The sequence below is a fragment of the Pinus tabuliformis genome, chromosome 4_2, assembly GCF_031772625.1.
Source record: "Pinus tabuliformis cultivar Carrire ecotype Pingquan chromosome 4_2, CPIR1, whole genome shotgun sequence".
In the NCBI taxonomy this organism is placed as follows: Eukaryota; Viridiplantae; Streptophyta; class Pinopsida; order Pinales; family Pinaceae; genus Pinus; species Pinus tabuliformis.
In genome coordinates this window covers 870,611,049-870,637,260 of record NC_142304.1, presented here as the reverse complement: position 1 = coordinate 870,637,260, position 26,212 = coordinate 870,611,049, and the positions used below count along the sequence as shown (strand labels likewise).

Below are 26,212 nucleotides of genomic sequence, written 5' to 3'. Positions count from 1 at the left end.
ATCTCATGTGCCCCAACCTCTCCACCAAATTTTGTGGCTAGAGCACATCCAATGCTACCCCAAATCAACACTCCCTCTTAGCAAGGACTGTGCTCTAGCAATACTCCTCACTGAGTATTATTCTCATCATCTGGCATCGGTGCCTGTGCTGATGCTAGGCCTTCTTGCCCAACATCCTCTGCACTGCTGCCTCCTGTACTGTTGCCCATGGTTCTGCCACTGCCACTACTACATCTGTACACAGCTCCCTCTGCATCCGTGCTGCTGCTGGTCCTTTCTCCCAGCACTGCATTTGAATTGCACCACCTCTCATCATGCTGCGTCGTGCTGCCCATTGTTGCACTGCAACTCAGTTACTGAGAAGTAAGTAACTGATCTCCCAACTGACCTCCATGTTGGGCTAGAAACACCCACTAATGTTGAAGCTCCCTCTGCCACTAACAAGTGCTCCCTCTCTCTAACCTCTGCGTTGCTGCAACAACTCCCTGCATCTCGCACCATTGCACACCTCGCTGTGCCTTCTTGCACTGGTGCAACACTCCTGTGCCTCTCGCACTATTGCAACCTGCTAGCTCTGCGCTGTCTTGGGACTCCTGCACTGTAGCTCTCTCTGCCGCTCCATCTGCATCCGTCTCTACTTGATTCAGCCAGTCTTGCTACTCCTCGTCGGTGCTCCCGTAGCAAGGTCTAATCCAAGAGGCTGGGTACCTCGAGAATCCTGCCCCTCATTCCCTGTAGTCTGCCTGAATACAACTCGATGTCTCCCCACTTCCGCTCAAGTGGTGCATGTGCACTCATGGCACAGTCATCGTCTGTCAAAACTTCCTTCTCTGCCTGTGCTGGCGATGCCTTAGTCTCGGAAGACTCTCCCTTACTCTTCTTCCTTGGGCATTGGGTCGCGTAATGACCCATCTGCCCACAGTGGAAGCACTTGATCTTGCAGAGATCTTTCTTCTTCTGCTTCTCCTGCTTTCCCTTAGATGCTAGGGCAACATCTTCCTCCTCTTTGACTCTGATCCCCTTACTGCTGCTTCCCGCCTTTGACTGCCGTCTGATCTCTTCTTGGCGAAGAGCCGCCCACATCTCGTCCCAAGGTAGGAGAGTCCCTTTGCCCAGGATACTCTAGACAAACAATTCCCAATCTTCCGAGACAACATTCAGGGCTGTTCTCACCATAAGCTCCTGATCCAGTGTCGCTCCTATAGTATTCAACTGATCTCGGATCTCATTCAGTCCTCCGAGGAAGGTGTCAACCGATTGACCCTTCTTCATCTAATACGACCTCATCTGGTTCTCGAGCAACATTCTTCTCTGCACAGAAGTATGCTGGTACAGGTTCTTGAGAGCCTCCCACATCTCAACTGTCGTTTCCTTCTCGGCTATATGTGATACCACATGATCCTTGACCACGTCAAGGATAATGCACTTGGCCCTTGCCATCGCCTCTTCGTACTTGTCGTTATCATTGGGTTCGACTGGGATAGCTATAACCTTCAAGGCGAAGTTCTTGACACGATTCCTGTCAAGCACTGATAAGATTCTGGCCTTCCAGACTGCGAAGTTCAATGCTCCGTCCAGTTTATCCTGGTCTCTTACCCTGTGTAGTGCCATGACGCTCCTCTATTCCCCTCCTGGAAGTTCTCTGTTCGACTCCTCTGAGTTTCTACTTCTCGTCTGGAAGTTCTCTTTTGGACTCCCTTTGAGTCCTGATTTCCCTCCTGGAAGTCCTTCTGCCGCTTGTCGAGATGCCCCCTACTCTGATCATCTTGTGCAACTGCACTGCTGATCGAGGTTCCTCGGCTAGAAACCCTTGGTAACAACTCCTCTGGCCCCGCTCTGTCAAGTACTGTTCTGACTACAGTACCTCACCAGCTCCACTCTGCAATATTTCTGCAGCCTTCTAGGCTCCAGCGACTGCCTCTTTGTGAATTGCGTCAGCCCCTCTCTGCCTCATGCTGGCTCTGCGTCACCCCAGATGGGTTTGCGTCAGCCCTGAGATGCCCTACGTTAGCCCTCTAGCCCTCTGGTCAGCAACTCTGGCCTCTTTGAGGCTCTGCGGAGCCCCCGACTTCTTCTGCGTGGCTCTAGCTGGCTTTGCATCACACTTCTTGGCTTCTGCGCTGCTAGAAACAACTTCTGTCACCTCGGGACACCTGTTTTCTGCTGCTATTGCTCCGCTTGGCTGATGTCTCTTAGTCATCCTGTGATTTGCAATCACCCTCTGATACCATGTTGAAGTTTTTAAGTTTACTTAGTTTAGAAACCCTTCATACATCTTTTCTAATTTATTTCTACCTACTTGTTATTTTTCTTCAACAAGTTATTTACAAAGTAAATATTGAAAATAAACACCAGTGCATGCTCAACATATTAAAGATCAACAACTAAAAGAAACAAGAACAAACACACTACATGACACCATTATTTTTGGACCAATGTTCCCGGAAAAACCCAATGCAGGAAAACCGGTGCAGCTATCTGAGGGTTTTCTTATTAAGCAATATTAGAGTACAATCTGGGTGCCGAAACTGGCCTACCCAACAGAGAATTTCCTTAGAAGCTATACCTCACAATTTGAGAGAAATATCCTGGCTGAAACCCCGGAAAACCCTTCCGGCAGTTTCTCAGCACAAAACTGCTCTTCAACCATAGCGTCTGCCCAATCTAGACTGTGTCAGCCTTCCTGGCCTGCGTCAGCCCCAGGAGGCCCTGCGTCAGCTCTGGGAGCCTTTGCGTTAGCTCTGGGAGCCTCTGCGTCAGCCATACTGCCCTCTGGTGCTCTGTGCAGCACTTGATTGCCTTTGCATGGCCCTGCGTGAGCCCTTGCTAGCTCTGCGTCACCCTCCTTGGCTGCTGTGCTGCTCTCCTAGCACAATCTCCGCCTTCTCTGTTTCTCTGTACTCAATGCCCCTCAGCTGCTCTCCCGATCACTGATTCTATCTCTCTTAGCAAACCCCGCTCTAGAGAATAGAATCACTGATCATTTGGTGTATTCTCCAAGTGACCCTCAAGCCTCCTCTTATACTTTTCCTGTTGACATCTCAACGGCCGAGATTAAGTCCTTAATCAACGGCTAAGATTAGATTTGGCTTGATCCATGTCTTTTGGACCACTCTAACACAAATTCATATTAATACTCATTAATATTTTATTTTCCCTAAGTTTAAACTTAGGGACTCCATTAAAAGTATTAATTATTTTAATATCTCCTGATCTGTTTAAAATCTGCTCAAACCCTTTCTGGGTATTGGAGATCTCACGTGCCCCAACCTCTCTGCCAAATTTCATGGCTCAAGCACATCCGATGCTACCCCAAATCAACAATAATAAGCTTTTCGGAGCCATGCACAATTGGCATAAATTGAGCTTTTTTCTTTTTTAATGAAAACTGAAGATGTTATGCTTAATCTCATGGGGAGATGAATCTGTCTGTGTCTGTTTGGATTGAGATTAGTATGTGTGGTGAGAGCCATGATTGTTTTGGGTGATTGAGCCTATTGGGGCTTTTGGTTATATTGAATGTTTGTAAGCACCTGGTGCAGTTTTCATAGTTTGAAAATAATAAAATAAACTGAATATATTCCTTGGAATATATGTGTATGTGTGTGTGCAAGAAAATCATGAAATGTAATTTTTTTGAGATTTCCATGTATGAATTCCAAGCAAGAAAAGATTTAGCATTATATCTTACATCTTCCTTTTACATGATACATGTATTTCTCTTTTGCATTACACATACCATCCAGTTCATTGAACTGTACATAATAAATGAAAATTAATCCAATATATTCATTCAAGAAAAAAGGTATGCAATTGCAAATACCTCAACAACCATCTCTTTAAATTTAAAACAAGAAATAAAAGTTAAGACAATGCCCTGAAGCTTTAACAGAATGCTGTAAAATTTGAAAAATTACTGCCAGTTACCATAACAGCAAATTAACCTAAAGCAAACAGAAACTTCATAAACAAAGTACAAGGCTGGCATTCTGAGCAAGTTATTCATTGCAACCCGAAAAGGAGAATCCTTTACAAGTGAAGAATGTTCTATAAAATTTAAATACACGAGAGGATCAAGACCACTAGTGTCAAGACTTCTGACTATATCATCTAAAATATAAGATTCATCTAAAGAAGCCGGTTTATGTAATTGCTTCTAGGTTTCTGTTTTAAAAAATAAAATATATTTTATTTTTCTTTTTAATTGATTTTTTGGGTGGAAATCCTGTGGTATGTACCTGAAACGTTTCCAAAAATTGTGAAACATTTCAGAGCAAGGGCTAAATGCTTGATTCACATTTCTGGCTGTGGATACGGTGTTTCCGGTAAGGGAAACACCCCTAATCATATCCAGGACATTTCTGTACCGATTCCCCTCAATATTTGCTTCTGAGATGCAGAACAGCATTTCAGGGGTCCTGTGCAGATGTTTCTGGTAAAATAGATGCAAGGTTGACAAAACTAAACTGTGGTTGCAAATGATCAATATTGGCTTCTTTGCCCTTTGATTTCAGAATATGTAAAAGCCTTTCATGCATTTTGAAAATAGGTCATAGCAAGATTTCCTGCATTCCCCTGATCATGCAAGTTATCTAGCTCTTTAGTAAGTACTCAATGTTTGAAGCTTGTGTGTGTTAGGATGGATTTGCTGTACTAGCAGCAGATGGACCTGGTGATTATCCAGTTATAGCAGAATCAAGAGCAGGGAATGACGCAGCAGATGTTATTGTCTCTTCTGGTACCGTGGCTTACATAACAACTGGAGGTAGGTATTTGTTTATTACACTTGGTCCATGTTTTGCATTTCATCTTTGTTGTTGAGCTTTGAATGGTTTCTTTCATTTACATTTTAGCCTGCTTCCCCATTTTAGAGTGCACTGCAAGGGAGGTATCATTTGGATTGTCATATTTCATATCAAATCACTGATTTTATCATTCTACCCACCTGTCATATTCTTGTTACTGTAATTTCTTATATGATTCAAATAGAACCATGCCTACATTGTTTATACCTCTTTTCATGTTTTCTCTTTTGATGAGGATGAAGCAAATGATAGCCTTTGCATTTCATAGATAGCTTTTACATTTCATAAATGTCCATAGCTAAGCTGCACAAAACATGGAAACCTGTACTAGTTTCGGATGCGAACTCCTGAAATGGTGACCCCCCTCCAAATGGGTATGTTGAGGGAAACATGGTGTTCATGTGTCTATATATATATATATATTCTTTTTAAATAACACACACACACACACACATATATATAGATCATTTTTTAAATAGCACATCATCTTGGATTAAAATAAGAATGACGGCATAATTGACAGGTAGGTTTAGAAATGAATTAGAGGTTAATTTGTCTTCATTTTTCATAAATTAGGGTTCTTTAGACTTCCCATGGATCAAATGCTCCTCATGGGCACTTGGGTTTCCAAGAAGTTTCTGAGGCATTTCTGAGTTTCTGCAAATTTCCGGTACTGGTATGTGGGCGGTTTAGGCGTTTTGTGCAACAGAGGTGCATATCTTATGATGGGACCAAACCAAATGGAACTGACTGGGATCTTTGTTACAAAATGTCCAAATCAGTCTCAAAACTGTAAGACTTAGTAGTTCCACTGACAGAGTGTCTTATAGGTGGAGTTGTTAAGCAAAACACTGCACTGCGAAGTTGGGAAACATTGCCAGAATCACATTTATACTTAGATGAGATTGTGCACAATATCGTACCAGAGTTCCAAGAGAAATTACATGGAAGAAATAAAGCTGTCACCATAAAGTTTAAAGAGTTTTTATTTAATTTCTAGAGCGCATCATCCCAAAGAATCATCAAATGTAGTGCAAATTTGCGGAATGTTCTGGTGCAGGAGGTGCCCAGGGTTATGTGCGACGTGATGCTGTTGCTAGGAGGCCCATGGCTCTTAACGCTTCTCCTGAGAGTGCCAAAATACTTCACTGGTGACCTGGCAACTGTGGGGAGGTTCCCAGGTCATGGGGGAGCCACTTAACAACCACAACAAAGAGTCTAGTGAAAGCAACCAATCATCGGAGAAAATGATCATTAATGAATCTAAGTGATTCAAGCATAAATGCAATGGGAAATTTAATACCTCAAATAATGATTCACTTCCATAATTAGGTCTTTGAACTCGCAATTGTGTTTTATCCCTAGGTAGGAGTGGCTAATGGACAACCCTATTAGGTGTTTCCACATTTCCTCAGTACACCCTTCAATTGATAGGTGTTAGTGAATAATAATGATGGTACAAAGGAGAGAAAACTTCATGGCCAAGTGCCATGGTCAAAGGGATGAACATGATGGTGATCCACATCCTGAGTGTTAGTTTTTGTAGCTTGGACAAGTGTTCTTGTCTCAATTGGTATCTATAAGGCTAGTGACAATGGTGGATTAACTATCTCCAATACCCAGAAAAAGTTTCTAAGTGAAATGTCTTAATTAGATTTAATTAACTAGTTCTAATTATTTTCCAAACTTAGAGAAGTGGGTTAATTAATCAGGATCAATTGAGACAAATTGATTTTGCTCTAGAGACTTCTAGAAAAGTGATTTTTAGAAGTTAAGATGACCTTAACTATTGATTGGAGTTAGATCATGGTTGTTGATTCGTCAATGAGAGATTATAAGAGGAGATCAATGGAGATCCTTCGAACAAACAGATTTGCAGTGATAGCAAGGGCATAGTGATGGTGTGGGAGACACCAACAATGGGGTTTTAGTAGGAGAAATTAAGGAGTAAATTTCCAGAGAAATTCTTCGTAGTGATTCCAATTTTCTGAAAGCAAGGAGGAGGCTGAATTATTCCATAGGAGGAAGGCTGAGTTAGGCAGTGCGAGCAGCCATTTTATCTACTGTGAGTTGCCAGAGGTGTTGAAGGAAATGTAACTAGGTTCGGTCTTCATAGATGTACTTTTGATATTTGTATTTATTCAAGAAAAGAAATATTATTTTTATAATATATGTCAATGAGTTTCTTGCTCATTGAAATAGGTCTAGCAGATGTTAAAGTGCTATAGGTGAGTCAAATAGTCAAAAGAAAATGTTGAAGACCTTAAGGGCATGTTGGACCATGTATATGTTTGTATAAGAGTCAAAGAATACTCCTCCAAGAAAAGTCAAGTCTCCTCCAAAGCAAAGACACCATCAAAAGAAGCCAACTGAAGCTAAGACATCAAGTCGGCCTACAAACAGCTAATCGACCTTCAAGTTGGCCTAAAGAAGGGACAAACCTCTATTTATAGAGGCTGTCCACTCCTTCAAAAGACAACGCACTCATATCTCTGAAATCTGCGAAGTAAAGAGGCAAGTAAAGGGTAACGAAGGACGAAGAATGGGTCTCCAAGTGCAGCGAAGAAGGTGTAGCCTAGACCGATGTCAAGAGGACTGTTTTCTAGGGTAGAAAACAATCACACATGCGAGAAACAGAAGCATTCCTATAGGCATAATCACAGCAACATAACATTCCTATATTCATCTTTGTTTGGCCTAGAACATAGGCCTAAAGGGCCTCCCACCCAAGCGAAGAGGTAAGGAAGAATAGCGAAGGTAATAGGGCTGTTCTAAAGCCTATTACAGTCACATGTGCGAAAGAGAAGGAGGCTGTCTCTGCTGGTATAAAATCCCTCCCATTATAGTCATACAAGTTCGTTGGTTGGTTAATAGAAAGAAGGGATCATCATAAGTAAAGAGTCTCATCCAAGGTATCTCTTCTAGAGTAAGTGCATCAACATCTAACAACAGTAGGAAGGAGGAGGAAGTGCCGGAGAACGAAGTGCCGGAAGAAGGAAGTGTCGGGGAACAAAGTGCAGAAAGGAGGAAGGGCTTGACTTGTGCTTGGAGGACATTCTAGTCAAGGGTCTAGGGTTTGGCATTGATCAATAAGAAGCTTCAATAAGAGAAACTTACTAAAGCGTTTTCCTCTCAAGAGAAGAGAGGTTTTGGCCTTGGCAAAGAGCCAACATCTTGTGTTCTCGTTCTTATGTTTTTGGTATCAGTTTGATGAAGTACACACACATGCATTAATAAGAAGAAGAAGATTAAGCTAACAAGAAAAGTAAAAAGACTCCACAAATTGTTATCAAGTCAAGAAGAATCACACTACACCTAATTGCCCTTGATTTTTCAAAAAGAGGCTCGTTTCAGTTGCTAGTTGCCGGAAAGATATTTGGGAGGCAGTGCAAGTTGGTAAGTTGAGTTGCTGGAGGCAATATTAACCATGAGATTGATTTCCCAAAGGCAGTGCTAGTTTTTGGGAAGGCCAATTCGAATTTCCAATTGCTAGTGTGAGTTGCAAGAGGAAGTGCGAATAACCTAGGAGAGGTCGAGTAGATTTGCAAAAGGAGACTCGTGATTTCCCAGTTCGATTTGGTCAATGGAAGTGAAGGAAACAAATTTGTCAGAGCTTTGCTAGTGTTAGGAAAGCAGTCTATGGAATCCTTGATTTACTAAAGAAGTAATATAAGCCCTCATCTGCAAAATTGGCTTTCCCCACACTAGGGTGATGTAGGAGCATTTAGCCTAGTCAGCAATGTGATGGTATGATCACATGTTGTGACTAACAAAGGGTTGGAAGACAAGAGATTAGTTAATTTTATTAATTTAAATGTATGAGAGTGTTTTAATTATTGTCAAAATATGAGGAAAAAGGGTATAGTGGCTGATTGATCCTCCCTGCGTGGAGATCAGGCCAAGCAGTTAGATTATTTGGTTTGAATAGGATGTGAGGGATTTGAAAGCTTAAATTAGCATTTGGTTGAGAAAAGAGTGGAGTAAAGAGATTCTTTAGGAAAGAGTGAGAGATTTCTGGATCTGAACTAAGTTTGGTTCATGAATCCATTTTTGTATAAATTATGATCTTTTTGCATAATTAGAGAGGTTAGTTAGAAGTTAGTCGTGAGTTAGATTCAGATGGAAAGATAGGATGAATGAGCGAGAGGAGGACTGAAACAGTCGAGTGTGACTGTTTCCTTGTAAATATTATAATACTAAATAGTGTGGATTGTGTATATTATGGGTGAGAATTTGTATCTGTATGGGTTTTAATAACCTTATGGTGCATTAACTGTGAAAACGAGAAATAGTGTGGAATCCTGTGTTGAAAGAAGCATGAATGTCTGATGGGGTTTCCTTTACGGAATCCGTATTTAAATTGTTTAATAAACCTTGTGTAAAGGCATGTAGAGATCGGGAATTCATGTTGAATTTACGGAAGGATCAACGGAAGCAAACATAGTTGAGTTTGGCTTAAGACTCAGAGTTCTATTGTTCTGTGTGATTTCGTTCAATCTTTCTTTGCATGTATTAACAACTGCGGGGTTTGAAAGTGTATGGATTCCTTAATCAGGTTGAAGTGCCGCACTCATTGTTAACCATTGATTCATAATCCACGCATTGCACCCAGTCAAACAATGAGGTTTGGCCTGTTATTAACCCTTGTGTTAATCGAAGTCCCGTGAGCGTAGACTCTGAAAACCTATGTCATTGGGTGTTAATCTCAAGTCCGGACCTGAACTGTTATAAATTGAGGTTTATAATCCTATCGGCTCCGTGAAGCGGTAATGTCGCGTAGGCCTTTGTGTGATACCATAATGATCGTTGGATCACTGATGAATGCTAACCGTTGGATGGATCTCGCATCGCATCGGTCGTAAGTGAAGGGACCCTAACTTGGCAGAGCTGCGAAATGCGACTTGCGATACGAAGTGCGCCGATAGATATCGCATTGCAATGTTAACAAGTAAAGAAACCCTGCCCGATGAGTTTGCGATATGCGATGAGCGAGAATGCGGTGAAGTGTCAACCGTTGGATTGATAGTGGCGACCAACGGTGGAGATTGAAGTCCATTGCAATATTGGCGATCACGCAAACAGGGATTTGTCATCGTATTTCTTTCGCATGCGATATGCGATAAAGCTTGGGCCTGAAGCAGACTCGAGAAGTTTATAGACGCGTGTTGGATTTCCTTGGAAATCAGGTCCTCGTGTCCATCGGTAGGTAGGTGGTGTATTTCTTTTGTTTGCCTATTTGCGGGGTATAAAGGTGAAGAGCGCCTATAGAGAGCACTTCCGATGTAAGTGTGGGCCTAATTCACTGGCCACATGCAAAGATTAGTAAAATCGCAGTTTTGTTGCGTCATTTTTGGTATCAGAGCTAGATTAACGCTCTGTGGAAATTGGTTGAGAAATTGAATTTTAATCTCAGCATATGTATAATTTGCACTGAAGTGAATTAGACACAGATGGAGATTAGAGCACAAAGGATACTGAGATCAGAATGGGGAACCAGTGAATTTTTTGATGAAGGTCTGGTAAGAATGTTTATTTTGATGATTTTGTAGAGATTTGTTTTGAATGTCTGAAGAACAACAAGGGATTGAAATTTCAAAGGAGAAGATGTTTTCCTTTCAAGAAAAAGAAATTTCGATGTAAGTTGATTGAATGATTGGTTTGATTAAAAGGAAAATTGAAGTAGAAGGTTTGGAATTTAAAGTTAAATAGAAGAGTGGTTTGCTATGACACTGAAGTCATTTAAATGATTTGAAGAATTTTGTGAAAACTGAGAATGATTGAGGATTGCTTAAAGTATTGTTGAAGACAATGATATCGATAGATGAAGGAACAGTTAGACTAAAGGTTGGATTCAATAGATCTGAAAAGGGAGCCATTACAAGGAATGAATTTTGGAATTTGTAGAAGCAAGACAAGATTTGCTTACAAATAGGTTATTAGAAGGAATTTGTTGTGTTTGTCATGAATTGGTAAATATAATTGAAATTCAGATCTAATCTTAATTGATCTTGAAAGCTGAAGAGTCCATTATGAAAAGTAAAATGGGAAATAGTTGCTGACTGTATGGAGTCTTTTGAATGGAAAAGTTTAAATGAAATAGTGAACAGATGAATCATTTGGCAAAGATTTAACTGATGGAATGGGAATTAGTTTTAAGACATCTTTGAAGGAAAAATTGCAAGTTTAAAAGGGTACTTTGATGTATCTTGAGATAAGATTGTGCAGGTCAATGGAAGCAGTGGAATTGCTGAAAGGTAGAATGAGTTGTATCAGCATCATATCATATGAGCTATGTTAAAGAAGATAGAGTAGGAAGAACTCATAGATGAATGAAAGGTGACAATACCCAACGGTAAATGAAATTACTAAATGAAAGCAGGAAGTGAGCAGTTGAAGATGCAGATCCTAGAGCAAGGAGTGTTCAAGAGAAGCTGAGAACAACTTCCAATTGTGGTTGGGTAGAAGTTGATGAGGTAGCTCCATAATTGTGATTGTGGGTAGAGTTGTCTTAAAGATAACAATTCCAGTAAGAGGAGTGCTAGGTAAAAGTGTTAGTCAGTGAAAGGTTCGAGGAAAAAACCAATAGATGCCAAAAGGCTGAACTCAGAAAAGTTTGGGGAGGCATGAAAGAGACTTGTTACAGATGAAAGAAAGGGCTAGTTGCAGCTCACCAGTGAACAAGGAAAAAGTTCACTAGAGGAAGAAATGGAATTGACTATTGATTGTCATAACAGGGGTACAAAAGAAAGTCACGGACAGAGAGAAAAGAGTGGTAAAGTAGTTGGACTCAAAAGTATGAGTAAGGAAGAAATTGACATAGAGGTAGCTAAGATAAAGACAGAACTCAGTCATTTGAAGAAGCTGGTACTGAAAAGAATCAGAGAAGAATGGAAACAAGGATTTTATGTGGGAAAGAGAGTTAAGTGGCCTGTCAGAGAATTGTTTGCTGAGAAATTAATACTCTGAATAGTTGAGGATGAAAGAGTAGAATACATCTGTGAATCAGAGAAAGGATCTCTCCTTATGGGGAAGGAGACAATGATGATAGTGATGACGGTGATGAAGACTTGATCTATGCAGATCAGAATGTGAGGAAGGTGCTGATAGCATCTTTATAGACAAAAGAGTCTCATATTTTTGGAATTAATTATTTATGTGAATGTAAAATTATAGGTATGTAGCCTGATAAATGTGAACCTTTACATGAAAAGGTGAAAGAGGCAGAGGCAAGAAAACCACAAAAGGAGATGCATAAAGACTTTCAAGACTTCAATTGGTGGAGAAAATTAAAAGGTATGAGTAAATGGTTGTGTCTTCTCTTAGTGAAAACTTATTGGATCATGTTAGAAGGAATTTTAGCATGGATAGAAGACCAATGGGAAATGGAAAAAGGAAAGGAAATAAATGCATTGCAGATTTGTGAAGTGAAGAGAAGAAAAGTTGACACAGAGAACTTAGCTGAAGAAGTTAAGTCAAGGAAATCTTTGAAAGATCAAAGTCTTATCATAGAAGAGGAGGAGACATTGTTGTCTTATTTGGATAAACTAAGTGCTGGAGAAAATTGTGTAAGGCAGAAAGGAATTCTACAAACCTATGATGAAGTTGCCAAGCATAGCCAAGAAGCTACAGTCCAAGAAGTATTCTTTAATGAGAAAAAAATCAGGGATGTTGAGGAAGAATTTCTCAATAACATAGTGAACTATCAGAATAGTTCAGAGAAGCATGAAGATTTGATCATTGAGGCTTCAAATGAAGAGCCTTGTATTTTTGAAACTAACATGTTGTGTATGTTTTCAGGTTTGACAAGTGATGAACATCAATTGGACAATGTGTTTATGCATGTTGATGAAGAAGTGAGATTACCGGAAGAGATGGCTGAAACAGAAAGATATTTTGAGCATGTATTTAATAATTTTGAGAATGATGGTATTGACAGGAAAAATTGTCATGATTAAGGAAGCTGAAGATAAGCAAATGAAAGTTTGTGATGATAACCAGAGTGAAGTATTTTCAGTAGAGAATCAAAATGAAAGCATTATGGAAATTGTGAAGGAATATATGATAATGTTGACAGATACAAAAGTTCAGGAATTTTGTGATTTTAAAGTGGATTATTTTTATGAATTTGTAAACCATGAAGAAGCTTTAGAAAACCGGAATTTTGTTTCTGTTATAGGTGAAGATGAAACAACATCATTTTGTTGCAATGGTATAAGTATAGAAGATGAAAGGATATTTCATAATGATATGCTCCAAGAAATTCTAGCTATTGAATTGTTGAATGATAGTCTTGTGTCAGAACAAGGAACACTGTGTAATGCAGAGGAAAGTATTGAAATGAAAATTGATGACAGTTTCATAACTTTTGTAGAAGGACAGTATAAAGATTTGATGGCAGAATTACCTTTGAAGATTAAAAACCATAGTTATTTTGAATTTGACAATTGTGATGGAAATTCTGTTTTGTACAGGAAGGAGTAGTCATATGCAAATGGCATGCTTATTGAATATGAAGGAAATTGTATTTTTCTGGAAAAGTTATTTGTAAAATTTTCTGTTTTCCCACCCCGGTTTTCAGTTTCACCTTATTTCTCCCATTTAGTTAAATGCCCATTCCCATAGCCATACATTTAACAGACTGAAAAAAATAAATATTGCTGAAAACACAAATTCTGGAAAATTTTCAGAGTGCTGGAAATTGCAGAAATAAAAATCAGCAATTAAAAACAGCCATTAAAACACATTTAAACTCAGTGATTTTTGGTCAACTTGACCCTGGAAAAACCCCCTACAACTCTTGGGGAAAACCAGTTTGAGAGCTCTTCTTTATTTCTGGAAATGCCTTTTTACAGTGAGAAATTTTCAGCAAAAATCAGCAAAATCAGCAAACAAATTTACAACTTATCTCGATTTCTGAGCCTCACAGCGCACCAGAAATTTCCAAACAGCAACACAATGCTGTACGACCACTGTACGGACGGTACGGGCGGCTGTACGGACGGTACAGACGGCTGTACGGACAGGCTGTACGGACGGTACAGACAGGCTGTACGGACCTCGATTTTTGTGCAGAAAATCAGCTGCCTCGATTTCTGTGCAAAAACAAATCTGCCTTTTGCTGTTTGCTCAAGAAAAATCTGCCTTTTACTGCTTGCACATTCAGCTGTAAGGATTTGCTTAAATGCTGCCTTGGTATGTGTGCCAAGCTGCTGCCTCCTTCTCCTCCTTGTCCAGAAATCTCCCTTGCTCTCTTGCTCTCTCTCTCTCAATCTGCTCATGAAAGAATGAATGATCTTTTCCTCCTTTTCCTCCCTTAACCCAACCCTAAATGACTTTTGGGTGATCCCTAAATCCAATGGCTGAAATAGATTTAGATCAATGGCTGAGATTAAATGCTCATTTAAATCTCACTTTCTATTTTTTAATTCACCCCACTTTAATAAAGACCCACTTAGTCATTTATTTCCAAAGTCACTTTTCCTTTCTAATTTTTCATTGACTTTATAAAAGTCACTTTAAAATTAGACTTAGTAACTTTATCACTTAAAGTCACTTTCAAATTAGATTTAACTTTATAAAAAATTATAAAGTTACTTTAGGAGAAAAATTAAATTCTTTTGGACACTTTTCCCTAGGCCAAAGATCAAAGCCTTAGGGAACCACCTGTCCTCCGGTACTAAATTTCAACACTCCCTCTTACCGAGGAAGGTGTTCCTCACCACACCCATCTTGTCTCTGAAGTAGACATGCTTGCCCCGTGGTAAGGCTTTGGTAAGAATATCTGCAACCTGCTCATCAGTGGAAATATACTCAAGCTTCACAGCTCCCTTCTGAACATAGTCTCTGATGAAATGATATCTGATCCCGATATGCTTTGACCTGTCATGAAATACTGGATTCTCCGTGAGTTTAATGCAACTCTGATTATCACAGTAAATCACTGAAGGTCTCAACGGCTGACCAAATAGGCCAAACAACATCTTGCGAAGCCAGATGGCCTCACAACTAGCTAGACTGGCTGCCATATACTCTGCTTTCGCTGAACTCAGTGCTACTGACTGCTGCTTCCGGCTGAACCATGACACTACTGCTGAACCCAACCCAAAACAACACCCTGAAGTGCTCTTCCTATCAGAAGCACAACCTGCCCAATCAGAATCAGTGTATCCTGCCAATCTCACTCCATCTCCCTGCCTGTAGTCCAGACCATAATCCACTGTCCCCTGCAAGTACCGCAAAATGTGTTTTGCAGCCACCCAGTGAACCTTCCTAGGCTCACACATAAACTGACTCATCATGTTGACTGCAAAACAGATATCTGGTCTAGTGTTGACCAAATACATCAAGGAACCAATCAGCTGCCTGTACAATGTGGGATCCACCAACTCGGAATCCGAAGCATGAAGCTTCTTCCAGTTGGTGATCATCGGTGTCGACATGGGTCTACAATCCTCCATGTGGAATCTGCTAAGGATGTCCACAATATACTTCCCCTGCCCCACGAAGAAATGCCCCTCCTCCTGCCACACCTCCAAACCCAAAAAGTAATGCATCAAGCCGATGTCCTTCATCTCAAACTCCGCCGCAAGATCTCTCTTGCAGTGCTCTATGAGTCTCTCTGCACCTGTAATGATCAAGTCATCCACATACAGCACCAGAATGAGAGGCTCCTCACCAATCACAATAAAGTAAAGGTTCGGATCTGCCTCACTCTTTGTGAAACCCATCCCCTGCAAGTATGCATCTATCCTGGAGTACCAAGCTCTGGGAGCTTGCTTTAGGCCATAAAGGGCCTTCTTCAATCTGCACACATGGGACTCCTTCCCATGCACCTCAAAGCCCTGTGGCTGCTCAATGTACACCTCCTCCTGTATGAAGTCATTGAGAAATGCGGCCTTCACATCCATCTGGTGGATCTTCCAACCCATCTCTGCTGCTATCGATATAATGGAGCGGATCGAAGTATATCGAGCCACGGGAGCGAAGGTCTCCTCATAATCAACTCCCTCTACCTGGGAGAACCCTCTAGCCACAAATCTCGCTTTGAATTTCTCAATGCTGCCATCTGCATCATGCTTTACCTTGTAAAGCCATCTGGAAGTAACCACGGATTTGCCCTCAGGCCTCGGCACCACCTCCCAAACATCATTCTTCATGATAGAAGAATACTCCTCCTGCATGGCCTCTCTCCAGACCTGCTGGCTAGCTGCCTCCTCATAGCTAGAAGGCTCAGAGTCAAGGATGCTGGTAACCATCGCCATATAACTACAAAACCTCTCAGGTGGTCTACTCTCTCTGACCGGCCTCTTCGGCTCAGCAACAGATGTGGCATCTCTCAAGGTGTCCTGAAGCCACTTGGGCTTCCTCTTCCCTGAGCATGCTTCTCCCATAGGAGAATGAAACTCCTCCTCCTCATCACCATCAGTAGCTTGAACTCCTGACTGTCTGTCTGCTGTCCTCCTGCCTGCACCTGAACCTGTAGAAGCTGAGGTACCGTGTGAACTGTCCATCAGTGGACTCCCTAGTGAACTGCTCTGTGAACTGCTCTGCATGCTGCCCGGAGCACCACCCCTCTGGCTCGGCGAGCCACTGCTCACTGCTCTGCATGCTGCCAGGAGCACCACCCCTCTGGCTCGGCGAGCCATTGCTCACTGATGGACCTGACATCCTCATAGATGTACCTCCGGATCCTCCTGATCCCTGCCCACTGGATCCCTGCGACTGACTCAATTGCTGCTGAGGGTCTGGCTGATCCAGATACTCTAACTCCCGTGACCTCCTAAAGGCCCTGCCCTCCTCGAACTTCACATCCCGTCTGACAACAACTCTCCTCTGTGCAGGAATGTAAATCCGAAAGGCCTTTGAGGTCTCACTGTAGCCCACAAAGATACCCTTCTCTGCGGTGGGCTCTAGTTTGGTCCTCTCCTCCTTGGGTATATAGGAGTATGTAATGCATCCAAAGATGTGAAGATGACCAAGATCAGGCTTCTTCCCAGAGAAAGCCTCCTCAGGAGTCATGTGCCCCAAGGCACGATGCGGACTCCTGTTCTGCAAGTAAACAGCTGTGTTGCAGGCCTCTGCCCACAAGAACAATGGCAACCCCTGATCATGTATCATGGCTTTGGCAGCCCCTATGATGGATCTGTTCTTCCTCTCCGCAACCCCGTTCTGCTGGGGGTTGTAAGGAACAGTGAACTCCCTCCTAATGCCTGCCTCCGCACAATAGTCAACAAACTCTCCAAGGGTGTACTCTCCTCCATTGTCCGACCTCAGGGACTTGATCTTTCGACCTGTCTGAGTCTCCACAAGAGCTCTGAACTCCTGAAACCGCTTGAAGACCTCACTCTTGGTCTTCAAGAAATAAATCCAGGTCCTCCTGGAGTGATCATCAATGAATAAGACATAGTACTCATATCCACTCAAGGAAACATGAGACATCCGACCGCTCACATCGGAATGAATCAAATCAAGTATCCCCGTCGCTCTGCTATCACTGCTGGGAAAAGGGGATTTGGCAAACTTGCCCATCGCACAACCTCTGCAAATATCAAAGTGATCAGTACTGAAATCTGGCACACCTGTGGTGATCTCCCGCAATGTCCTCAAGGCTCCATGATACATGTGTCCCATCCTGCGGTGCCAAATCTCACACAGCTCAGAACTGCTAGCTCTGCTGTCGGTACTACAGCTCAATGCCAAAGGGGGCTGGAATGCAAACTTGTACACCTTTGCATGGCGTACACCTATCACTCTAGCTGAATCAGCTGGAGAGCCCCTGGGATACATCAACACCTGTCCTCCTCTGAACAGTACCTCATATCCTCTGTCCTCCAAAGCTGAGACGGATATGAGGTTCTTCCTCATCCCTGGCACATAAAGAACCTCTGACACCTTCAAGGGAGATTTGGACTCCCTCTGAAATGTCACTGTCCCCACCCCGACTGCTCTAACAACTTTGTCATCACCGAGTACTACCTCAATATCAGTGCCACTCTCTGAAAGCTCTGAGAAGTACTCCTGGACTCCTGTCATGTGACGTGAAGCCCCACTGTCCACATACCAGATACCTGTAGATGCTCCGCTAATCGAGGGAAAAGCATGCTCCCTCTGAACCTGTGTGGCAGGTGATCCTGCACTAGAGGACTCACATGTAGTGAACGCAAACTCCCGGTCAAAACGACCTGCAAAGTCCTCAATCTCAGCTGAAGCTGCCACATCCTGGTTCTTCCCCTTCTTCTTCTTCTTCTCCGGACACACAACTGCATAGTGTCCCATCTTCTGACAATTCCAACACTTCACTTTGGAATAGTCCTTCTGTGAGTTACCCTGTTTACCTTTACCTTTGCCTTTGCCTCCACCACCGCTTGTGGAAGCCTGCTTCTTCCCTTTGCCTTTCTTGCCTCCTGCCACTAGTGCTACGTCCTCATCCTGCTCAACTGGCTTGGCTGCCCCAAGCTGTCCTTTCCTGATCTCTGTCTGAATACAATCATCCCAAAACCTCTCCCATGTGGGAAGGGTCTCACGTGCACAAACCCCATCAGCAAAGTTCAACCATGAACGGGGGAGGCCATTCACTGCAATACGCACCAACTCAGTGGATGGAATGGCCTCTCCAATCGCTGCCAACTCATCTCTCACATTGGTAATCTTTGTGAGATATCCAGCTGCACTATCATTCCCCATCTTAATGTTCTTCAGCTTCTCCTTCAGGACCATCTTCCGGTTCTCATTGGTACGGACAATGCTGTCCACATCTCATGGGCATTGCTCTTTCCTCTCACATGAGGAATGCAATGGTCTTTGATTCCGTCTAGAATCAGCCTCTTACCCTTGTTGTTCTTTCTATTATAAGCTGCCAACTGAGTAGCATCAGTAGGCACAACAACAGGGTGCTGTGCTGTATGCACCATGATATCCCAGACTTCTGCCTCCTCAAAGATACTCTGCATTCTCTCCTTCCAAACGCTGTAATTTGTATGCCCATCCAACCTATCCTCCACCCTCAATCCCAATGACATCTTGCTGTCCTAAAACTGAAAAATAGCACTGCTGAGGTAAAGATAAAACTGCTGTTTATGAAAAATCAGCGTGCTGGAATTTTTTGAGTGAAAAAATCAGCAGCTGTATTTTTTTTTCCTTTTGCTGTCCCAAACTGCCCTTCAGCACTCAAGCTCTGATACCATGTAAAATTTTCTGTTTTCCCACCCCGGTTTTCAGTTTCACCTTATTTCTCCCATTTAGTTAAATGCCCATTCCCATAGCCATACATTTAACAGACTGAAAAAAATAAATATTGCTGAAAACACAAATTCTGGAAAATTTTCAGAGTGCTGGAAATTGCAGAAATAAAAATCAGCAATTAAAAACAGCCATTAAAACACATTTAAACTCAGTGATTTTTGGTCAACTTGACCCTGGAAAAACCCCCTACAACTCTTGGGGAAAACCAGTTTGAGAGCTCTTCTTTATTTCTGGAAATGCCTTTTTACAGTGAGAAATTTTCAGCAAAAATCAGCAAAATCAGCAAACAAATTTACAACTTATCTCGATTTCTGAGCCTCACAGCGCACCAGAAATTTCCAAACAGCAACACAATGCTGTACGGCCACTGTACGGACGGTACGGGCGGCTGTACGGACGGTACAGACGGCTGTACGGACAGGCTGTACGGACGGTACAGACAGGCTGTACGGACCTCGATTTTTGTGCAGAAAATCAGCTGCCTCGATTTCTGTGCAAAAACAAATCTGCCTTTTGCTGTTTGCTCAAGAAAAATCTGCCTTTTACTGCTTGCACATTCAGCTGTAAGGATTTGCTTAAATGCTGCCTTGGTATGTGTGCCAAGCTGCTGCCTCCTTCTCCTCCTTGTCCAGAAATCTCCCTTGCTCTCTTGCTCTCTCTCTCTCAATCTGCTCATGAAAGAATGAATGATCTTTTCCTCCTTTTCCTCCCTTAACCCAACCCTAAATGACTTTTGGGTGATCCCTAAATCCAATGGCTGAAATAGATTTAGATCAATGGCTGAGATTAAATGCTCATTTAAATCTCACTTTCTATTTTTTAATTCACCCCACTTTAATAAAGACCCACTTAGTCATTTATTTCCAAAGTCACTTTTCCTTTCTAATTTTTCATTGACTTTATAAAAGTCACTTTAAAATTAGACTTAGTAACTTTATCACTTAAAGTCACTTTCAAATTAGATTTAACTTTATAAAAAATTATAAAGTTACTTTAGGAGAAAAATTAATTCTTTTGGACACTTTTCCCTAGGCCAAAGATCAAAGCCTTAGGGAACCACCTGTCCTCCGGTACTAAATTTCAACATTATTAAGTGACCCTGATAAGATAAAGAGAAAGCTTATCTATAATGATAATGAAAGGGAAGCTATAGAGTACAAACCATGGTTTGTAAATGACAGAGGGAAAGAAGAATTGAACATAAATTTCATAATTTCTATGGTAAGGGAGAATGTGCAACACGCAAATGTCAGTGGAATTCAGCTGAGAACAAATTGTAAAAAGGAAGTTGAGAAAGTGTGGAAAATGAAGTCAGTTAAGAAGAGGGACATCAAGAAAGAGAAATTAACAAAAGAAATTTGTATCAGCAAGGAAAGAGGACAACAACAACATAAGGATTGGAATCCTGGAGGAACATAAGTGACAGTGGCAGAAGAATTGAATCAGCAGCATGATGAAAGTGATGACCAGTTACAAAGTAAAGTTTGGGATACTGGATGATCAATAGAAGAAACACATGACCAGGAGGTCATGAAAACTTTCAACTTTGGGAGTCTGATGCAGGAGCATTTAGACCTAGTCAGCAATGTGATGGTATGATCACATGTTGTGACTAACAAAGGGTTGGAAGACAAGAGATTAGTTAATTTTATTAATTTAAATGTATGAGAGTGTTTTAATTGTTGTCAAAATATGAGGAAAAAGGGTATAGTGGCTAATTGATCCTCCCTGCGTGGAGATTAGGCCAAGCAGTTAAATTATTTGGTTTGAATAGGATGTGAGGGATTTGAAAGCTTAAATTAGCATTTGGTTGAGAAAAGAGTGGAGTAAAGAGATTCTTTAGGAAAGAGTGAGAGATTTCTGGATCTGAACTAAGTTTGGTTCATGAATCCATTCTTGTATAAATTATGATCTTTTTGCATAATTAGGGTGGTTAGTTAGAAGTTAGTCGTGAGTTAGATTCAGATGGAAAGATAGGATGAATGAGCGAGAGGAGGACTGAAACAGTCGAGTGTGACTGTTTCCTTGTAAATATTATAATACTAAATAGTGCGGATTGTGTATGTTATGGGTGATAATTTGTATATGTATGGGTTTTAATAACCTGATGGTGCATTAACTGTGAAAACGAGAAATAGTGTGGAATCCTGTGTTGAAAGAAGCATGAATGTCTGATGGGGTTTCCTTTACGGAATCCGTATTTAAATTGTTTAATAAACCTTGTGTAAAGGCATGTAGAGATCGGGAATTCATGTTGAATTGACGGAAGGACCAGTGGAAGCAAACATAGTTGAGTTTGGCTTAAAACTTAAAGTTCTATTGTTCTGTGTGATTTCGTTCAATCTTTCTTTGCGTGTATTAACAATTGCGGGGTTTGAAAGTGTATGGATTCCTTAATCAGGTTGAAGTGCCGCACTCGTTGTTAACCATTGATTCATAATCCACACATTGCACCCAGTCAAACAACGAGGTTTGGCTTGTTATTAACCCTTGTGTTAATCGAAGTCTCGCGAGCGTAGACTCTGAAAACCTTTGTCATCGGTTGTTAATCTCAAGTCCGAACCTAAACTGTTATAAATTGAGGTTTATAATCCTATCGGCTCCGTGAGGCGGTAACGTCGCGTATGCCTTTGTGCGATACCATAATGACCGTCGGATCACGGATGAATGTTGACCGTTGGATGGATCTCGCATCGCATCGGTCGTAAGTGAAGGGACCCTGACTTGGCAGAGCTACGAAATGCGACTTGTGATACGAAGCGCGCCGATAGTTATCGCATTGCAATGTTAACAAGTAAAGAAACCCTACCCAATGAGTTTGCGATATGCGATGAGCGAGAATGCGATGAAGTGTCAACCATCAGATTGACAGTGGCGACCAAGGGTGGAGATTGAAGTCCATTGCAATATCAGTGATCACGCAAACATAGATTTTTCATCGTATTTCTTTTGCGTGCGATATGCGATAAAGCTTGGGCCTGAAGCGGACCTGAGAAGTTTATAGATGCGAGTTGGATTTCCTTTGAAATCAGGTCTTCGCGTCCATCGGCAGGTTGTGGTGTATTTCTTTTGTTTGCCTATCTGCGGGGTATAAAGGTGAAGACCGCCTATAGAGAGCGCTTCCGATGTAAGTGTGAGCCTAATTCACTGGCCACATGCATAGATTAGTAAAATCGCAGTTTTGCTGCGTCATAAGGTTTTTCCAAGGACTATTTGGTCCAAAAATATTGGTGTCCAATTTTTATGTGTGTTATTTTCTCAGTTCCTGTGATTAATTTTTGGTGAAATTGCAGTTGTGTTTTTATTCAATATTTGTCGTAAGTAATTTACAGAAGACAAATAATTGATGAAGATAAGAGAATAATAACTAGTAACTGCAATAGCATTTTAACATGGTATCAAAGCAACTCAGTGAAGCGCAAATTTGAGGGTAGAAGAGGCTCAACACAAGGCACAGGAAGAGAAATTGAAGGTTTATAAAATCTAGTTCGACTTCTTCAGAGTCATTTGGGTTTTGTCTATTTTTTCTGAGGTTTTTTCAGAAATGGCTTCAACTGGATTGAGAGATTAGGGTAAATTGGATGGAGCTTTAACTTTGGTGTCTGGGAAGGCAAAACTTCATTCTTGCTGGAAGAGAATGGTCTCAAAGAATATGTGACTAGTGTTGTAGCCGCACCAATAGATCCAATACAACTCATTGCATACAAGAAAGAAGATGCCAAGGAGAGAAGAATAATCCTTGACAGGGTTAAGGATAATATTGTTACACATATCGTAAATTTGAATACAGTGAAGAAGATGTGGGATGCCATTCTAAAATTGTTCTAGGATGCTACTATTAATAGGAAGCTAATTCTCAGGGAGAAGCTGAGAAATACCCAGATGAATAAGGGAGAAAATGTTGTTAGTTACCTCACCAGAGTTCGACTTGTCAGGGACGAGTTGGCAGCTGTCGGAAATCAATTAATTGATGATGAATTCGTGAGAACAACCTTGAATGGTTTCTCAAGGTAGTGGGATGTGTTTGTTCAGGTGATGAATGAACGAGATACACTACTGAGTTGGGATCATTTCTAGAGCGATTTCAATTAGGAGTTTAGAGGGAGTCTTGTCAATGGCAGCAGTAGTAAAACCCAAAAACGTGAGGATGACAAGAACGTGGCTTTGGCAAGAAGGGAAAGGCCAAGAAGGGCTCTAGGAAAGGTTCCAAGGGAGAGAAGATAAAAAAGTACTAGAGTAAAATCAAGGGTTTCAGTTGTGGTCAAAATGGACACTATGTCAGTCAATGTTCGAACAGGAACAAGGGCGACAAGAAGAAAGGGAAGCAACATGCAACAACTTCAACAGATATTGACGATCTATCCTCCAGACTCTAGGATGGATTCACTTTCATAGCTTGCTTATCTAGCTCTACTTCCATATGTGTCTAGTATATTGACAGTGGAGCATCATGTCATATGACAGGGGTAAGAGAATATTTTTCAAGTTACCAAGAATAAGAGATAGGCTTCCAAATTTAGATGGGAAATAAGTCCAAGTGTACTCCAGTTGGGAGATGGACATTTACCTTTTGGAGGAAGTCCGACAAGAGTACTCATGTTACAGTTGTGTTGCATGTGTTAGGTTCAGGGATGAACATGATTTTAGTTTCATCTCTTCAGGATAAGGGATATGATGTCTACTTTCGAGGGCTGAAGGTGTACAGAAAGCACTGTGATTGGAAATCAGTGAAACAAATTGGGGTAAGAAGCAACAAGTTAATATAGGTTGCAGTTGGATGCTCCAAAGGCACTTGTGCGCAGTAGGAGTAGTAGAGACATGGGACAATGATGGCATATGAGGATGGGACATATCCATCATGGAGCACTCAAATTGCTCTGGTAGACTGTGACACGAGTTCTGGAATAAGCACAGAACACGATGATATGTGCAGAGGGTGCGTGCTTGGGAAGTTTGCGAAAGCAACATTTCCAAGGAGTGACAGTTTAACCATGGGCATGTTGGTTTTTCCACGAAATTGGAATCTAGGATAAAATCTTAAATCATTGATGTTACTAATCCAAGTATCACAACAAAACTACCTTGCACAACATAATAATATACAACAATAAATCGACTAGTGCACTAAAATATACACAACTTTTTACAAATTTATACAGCAACCCAACTTCATTATATTAATCAAACTGATAATAAAACAATCTAGGGCTCCCATACCATGGATAATGACCCTCATACATCCACTAGTACAAGATATACAACAACTAGGGCTTGGTGTCTGTCTTGAGTTCCACGGGGACTCGCCCCCCCCCCTAGGGGTCTAGTTTCCTCGCTCCCCCGCGCTCTGGGGACTTGGGGACGAGTAGGGGACGTTTCCCCAAGCCCCCAAAAATGAGGAAACTCAGGGGGACGTGCCAGGGAGTCGTTTCCCTTTCCTGAGGGGGCGTTTCCGAAAAAGGGGACGTGGGGGGGCAAGGGGGGGCGAGAGGGGGCAAGGGGGGGCGTGGCACACGTTTATGCAAAAAAAACGATCTTAATTAACTTAAGCCTAAAAATAATCTTTAATTAATAGTTAAACTAAGTGTAGGGTTTTGGAATTTAGCTGTTTCATGTTATAAAAACGGCAGGGTGAACACATAACAACACACAGAGCCTTCGCGTGCTGTGTGTGTTGTTATTACTAGATTTGATCACTCCCATGCATGGAACCTCGATGGCATTCGTTGGAACATTGCAGATTGCAAAATGGACCCTTGATATGGCTATCACATTGGTAATGTGATTTGGTTATTTGCAGGAATTCTGGAGTGCACATATTAGATAGAATTGAAGACAGATCTTGAGGATTTCTATCACTATGAACCGTTGGCCCTCTGATTAGACAAATTCTGAGTTTGATCCAAACAAATTCATTTATCTGTGGTTGCTACTCAATATTACCCTACACATTCTGTGAGGAGATCATCCCTGAAGTGGTTACTCATCAATGCTTCTTTGCTTCTCTCAAAGCTCGACTCTTCCAGATTCACTATGGATGATCAACATCAGAGGCTCCCTCTTGTGAAGAATTCAGTTTGTGACGATAAGAAATATTAGAAGGCAAAGAAGTTCAACATCAAATTAACTTAACTTTTGTGTGGCAGTGCTTACTTTCTAAAAGACACACCGATCACGTTGAAGTATTTTTTATTTCTCTAAGTAACCCTAACTGGTGTCTTACAAGTATCTGTATAATCAAGTTACAGTAATCCTTGAGGTCATTGTAATTTGAATTTAAACAAGAGTTTCAAAGTAAAGGAGCAGAAGCTGTAATACATATAGCCAAATTGTTAGATATGGAAGCTACAGGTTTAGATTGTAGATTTTTGGAGTTATGATAGAAGTATGAGTAATGTTCTAGACACAAATGTGCATCAGTGGACAGAGGCTTTAGCATCTTGTTATGCCATCAAGAGTCTGCACAACAGTCACTCTTCAATAAGGATACAATTGACAATAGAATTCACACGAGCATAACACAACACTGTTGTTTTGTATATCCTTGTAATTGATACTATGTACAGATGGGCAAAACTCACCAATGATTAAAGCAGTTTGGCCTAGAACTGAACAGAGTTGCCTTGATAACATATTGTTGAAGTTGCAGAGGACAGAAGTGTTAAGATTTTGAGATTAGGATCTTTTATTGATAACAAAGATGCAGGAAGAATAGATCTACAGTGATCTTCTACAACGACATTGTTGAGGTTTGTTGTGTATTATCAGAATGCTGAAGATGGTGGTATTGTTGTCTTTGTATTTTGTTGTAATGTATGATTATAAATTAGAATTATAAATTTATTATTTTATATGATATTCATATCAATGATCATGCTTTGCAGCTTTTCAATTCAAACCAATTTGTCATAGTGGACTCAATTAATAAATTATATTTTATATTTATAAGTTTTTAAGACCCTGACGCTCCGCCACGTTTCCTAAAAAATGGTGGGGAGTTTTTGCATAGGCCGCTCCCGCGCCCCCTCGCTCCCTCGCCCCCTCGTCCTGGAACCTTGGTGGAACATTGGTGATGACCACCAATCTACCCTGAATTAGATACTCTGACCGTCTAGCTGATGTAGAGCTCCTCACAGCTGCCTTGGTCGTACCATGTACACATTTGCCTG

General features: G+C 41.3%; 1 protein-coding gene across 6 annotated transcripts in view; it reads left to right on the top strand.

Annotated features, from left to right (window-relative positions):
• B73 (molybdopterin biosynthesis CNX1 protein / molybdenum cofactor biosynthesis enzyme CNX1 (CNX1)) overlaps window positions 1-26,212 on the top strand; it is a 450,203-nt gene that overhangs the window by 98,237 nt on the left and 325,754 nt on the right. For all 6 annotated transcript variants that reach the window (XM_089424326.1, XM_089424321.1, XM_089424325.1 and 3 more), the window contains one exon: window positions 4,639-4,765. In XM_089424326.1, coding sequence (XP_089280452.1) covers window positions 4,639-4,765 — 127 coding nt within the window. The remainder of the gene's footprint in view (window positions 1-4,638; window positions 4,766-26,212) is intronic.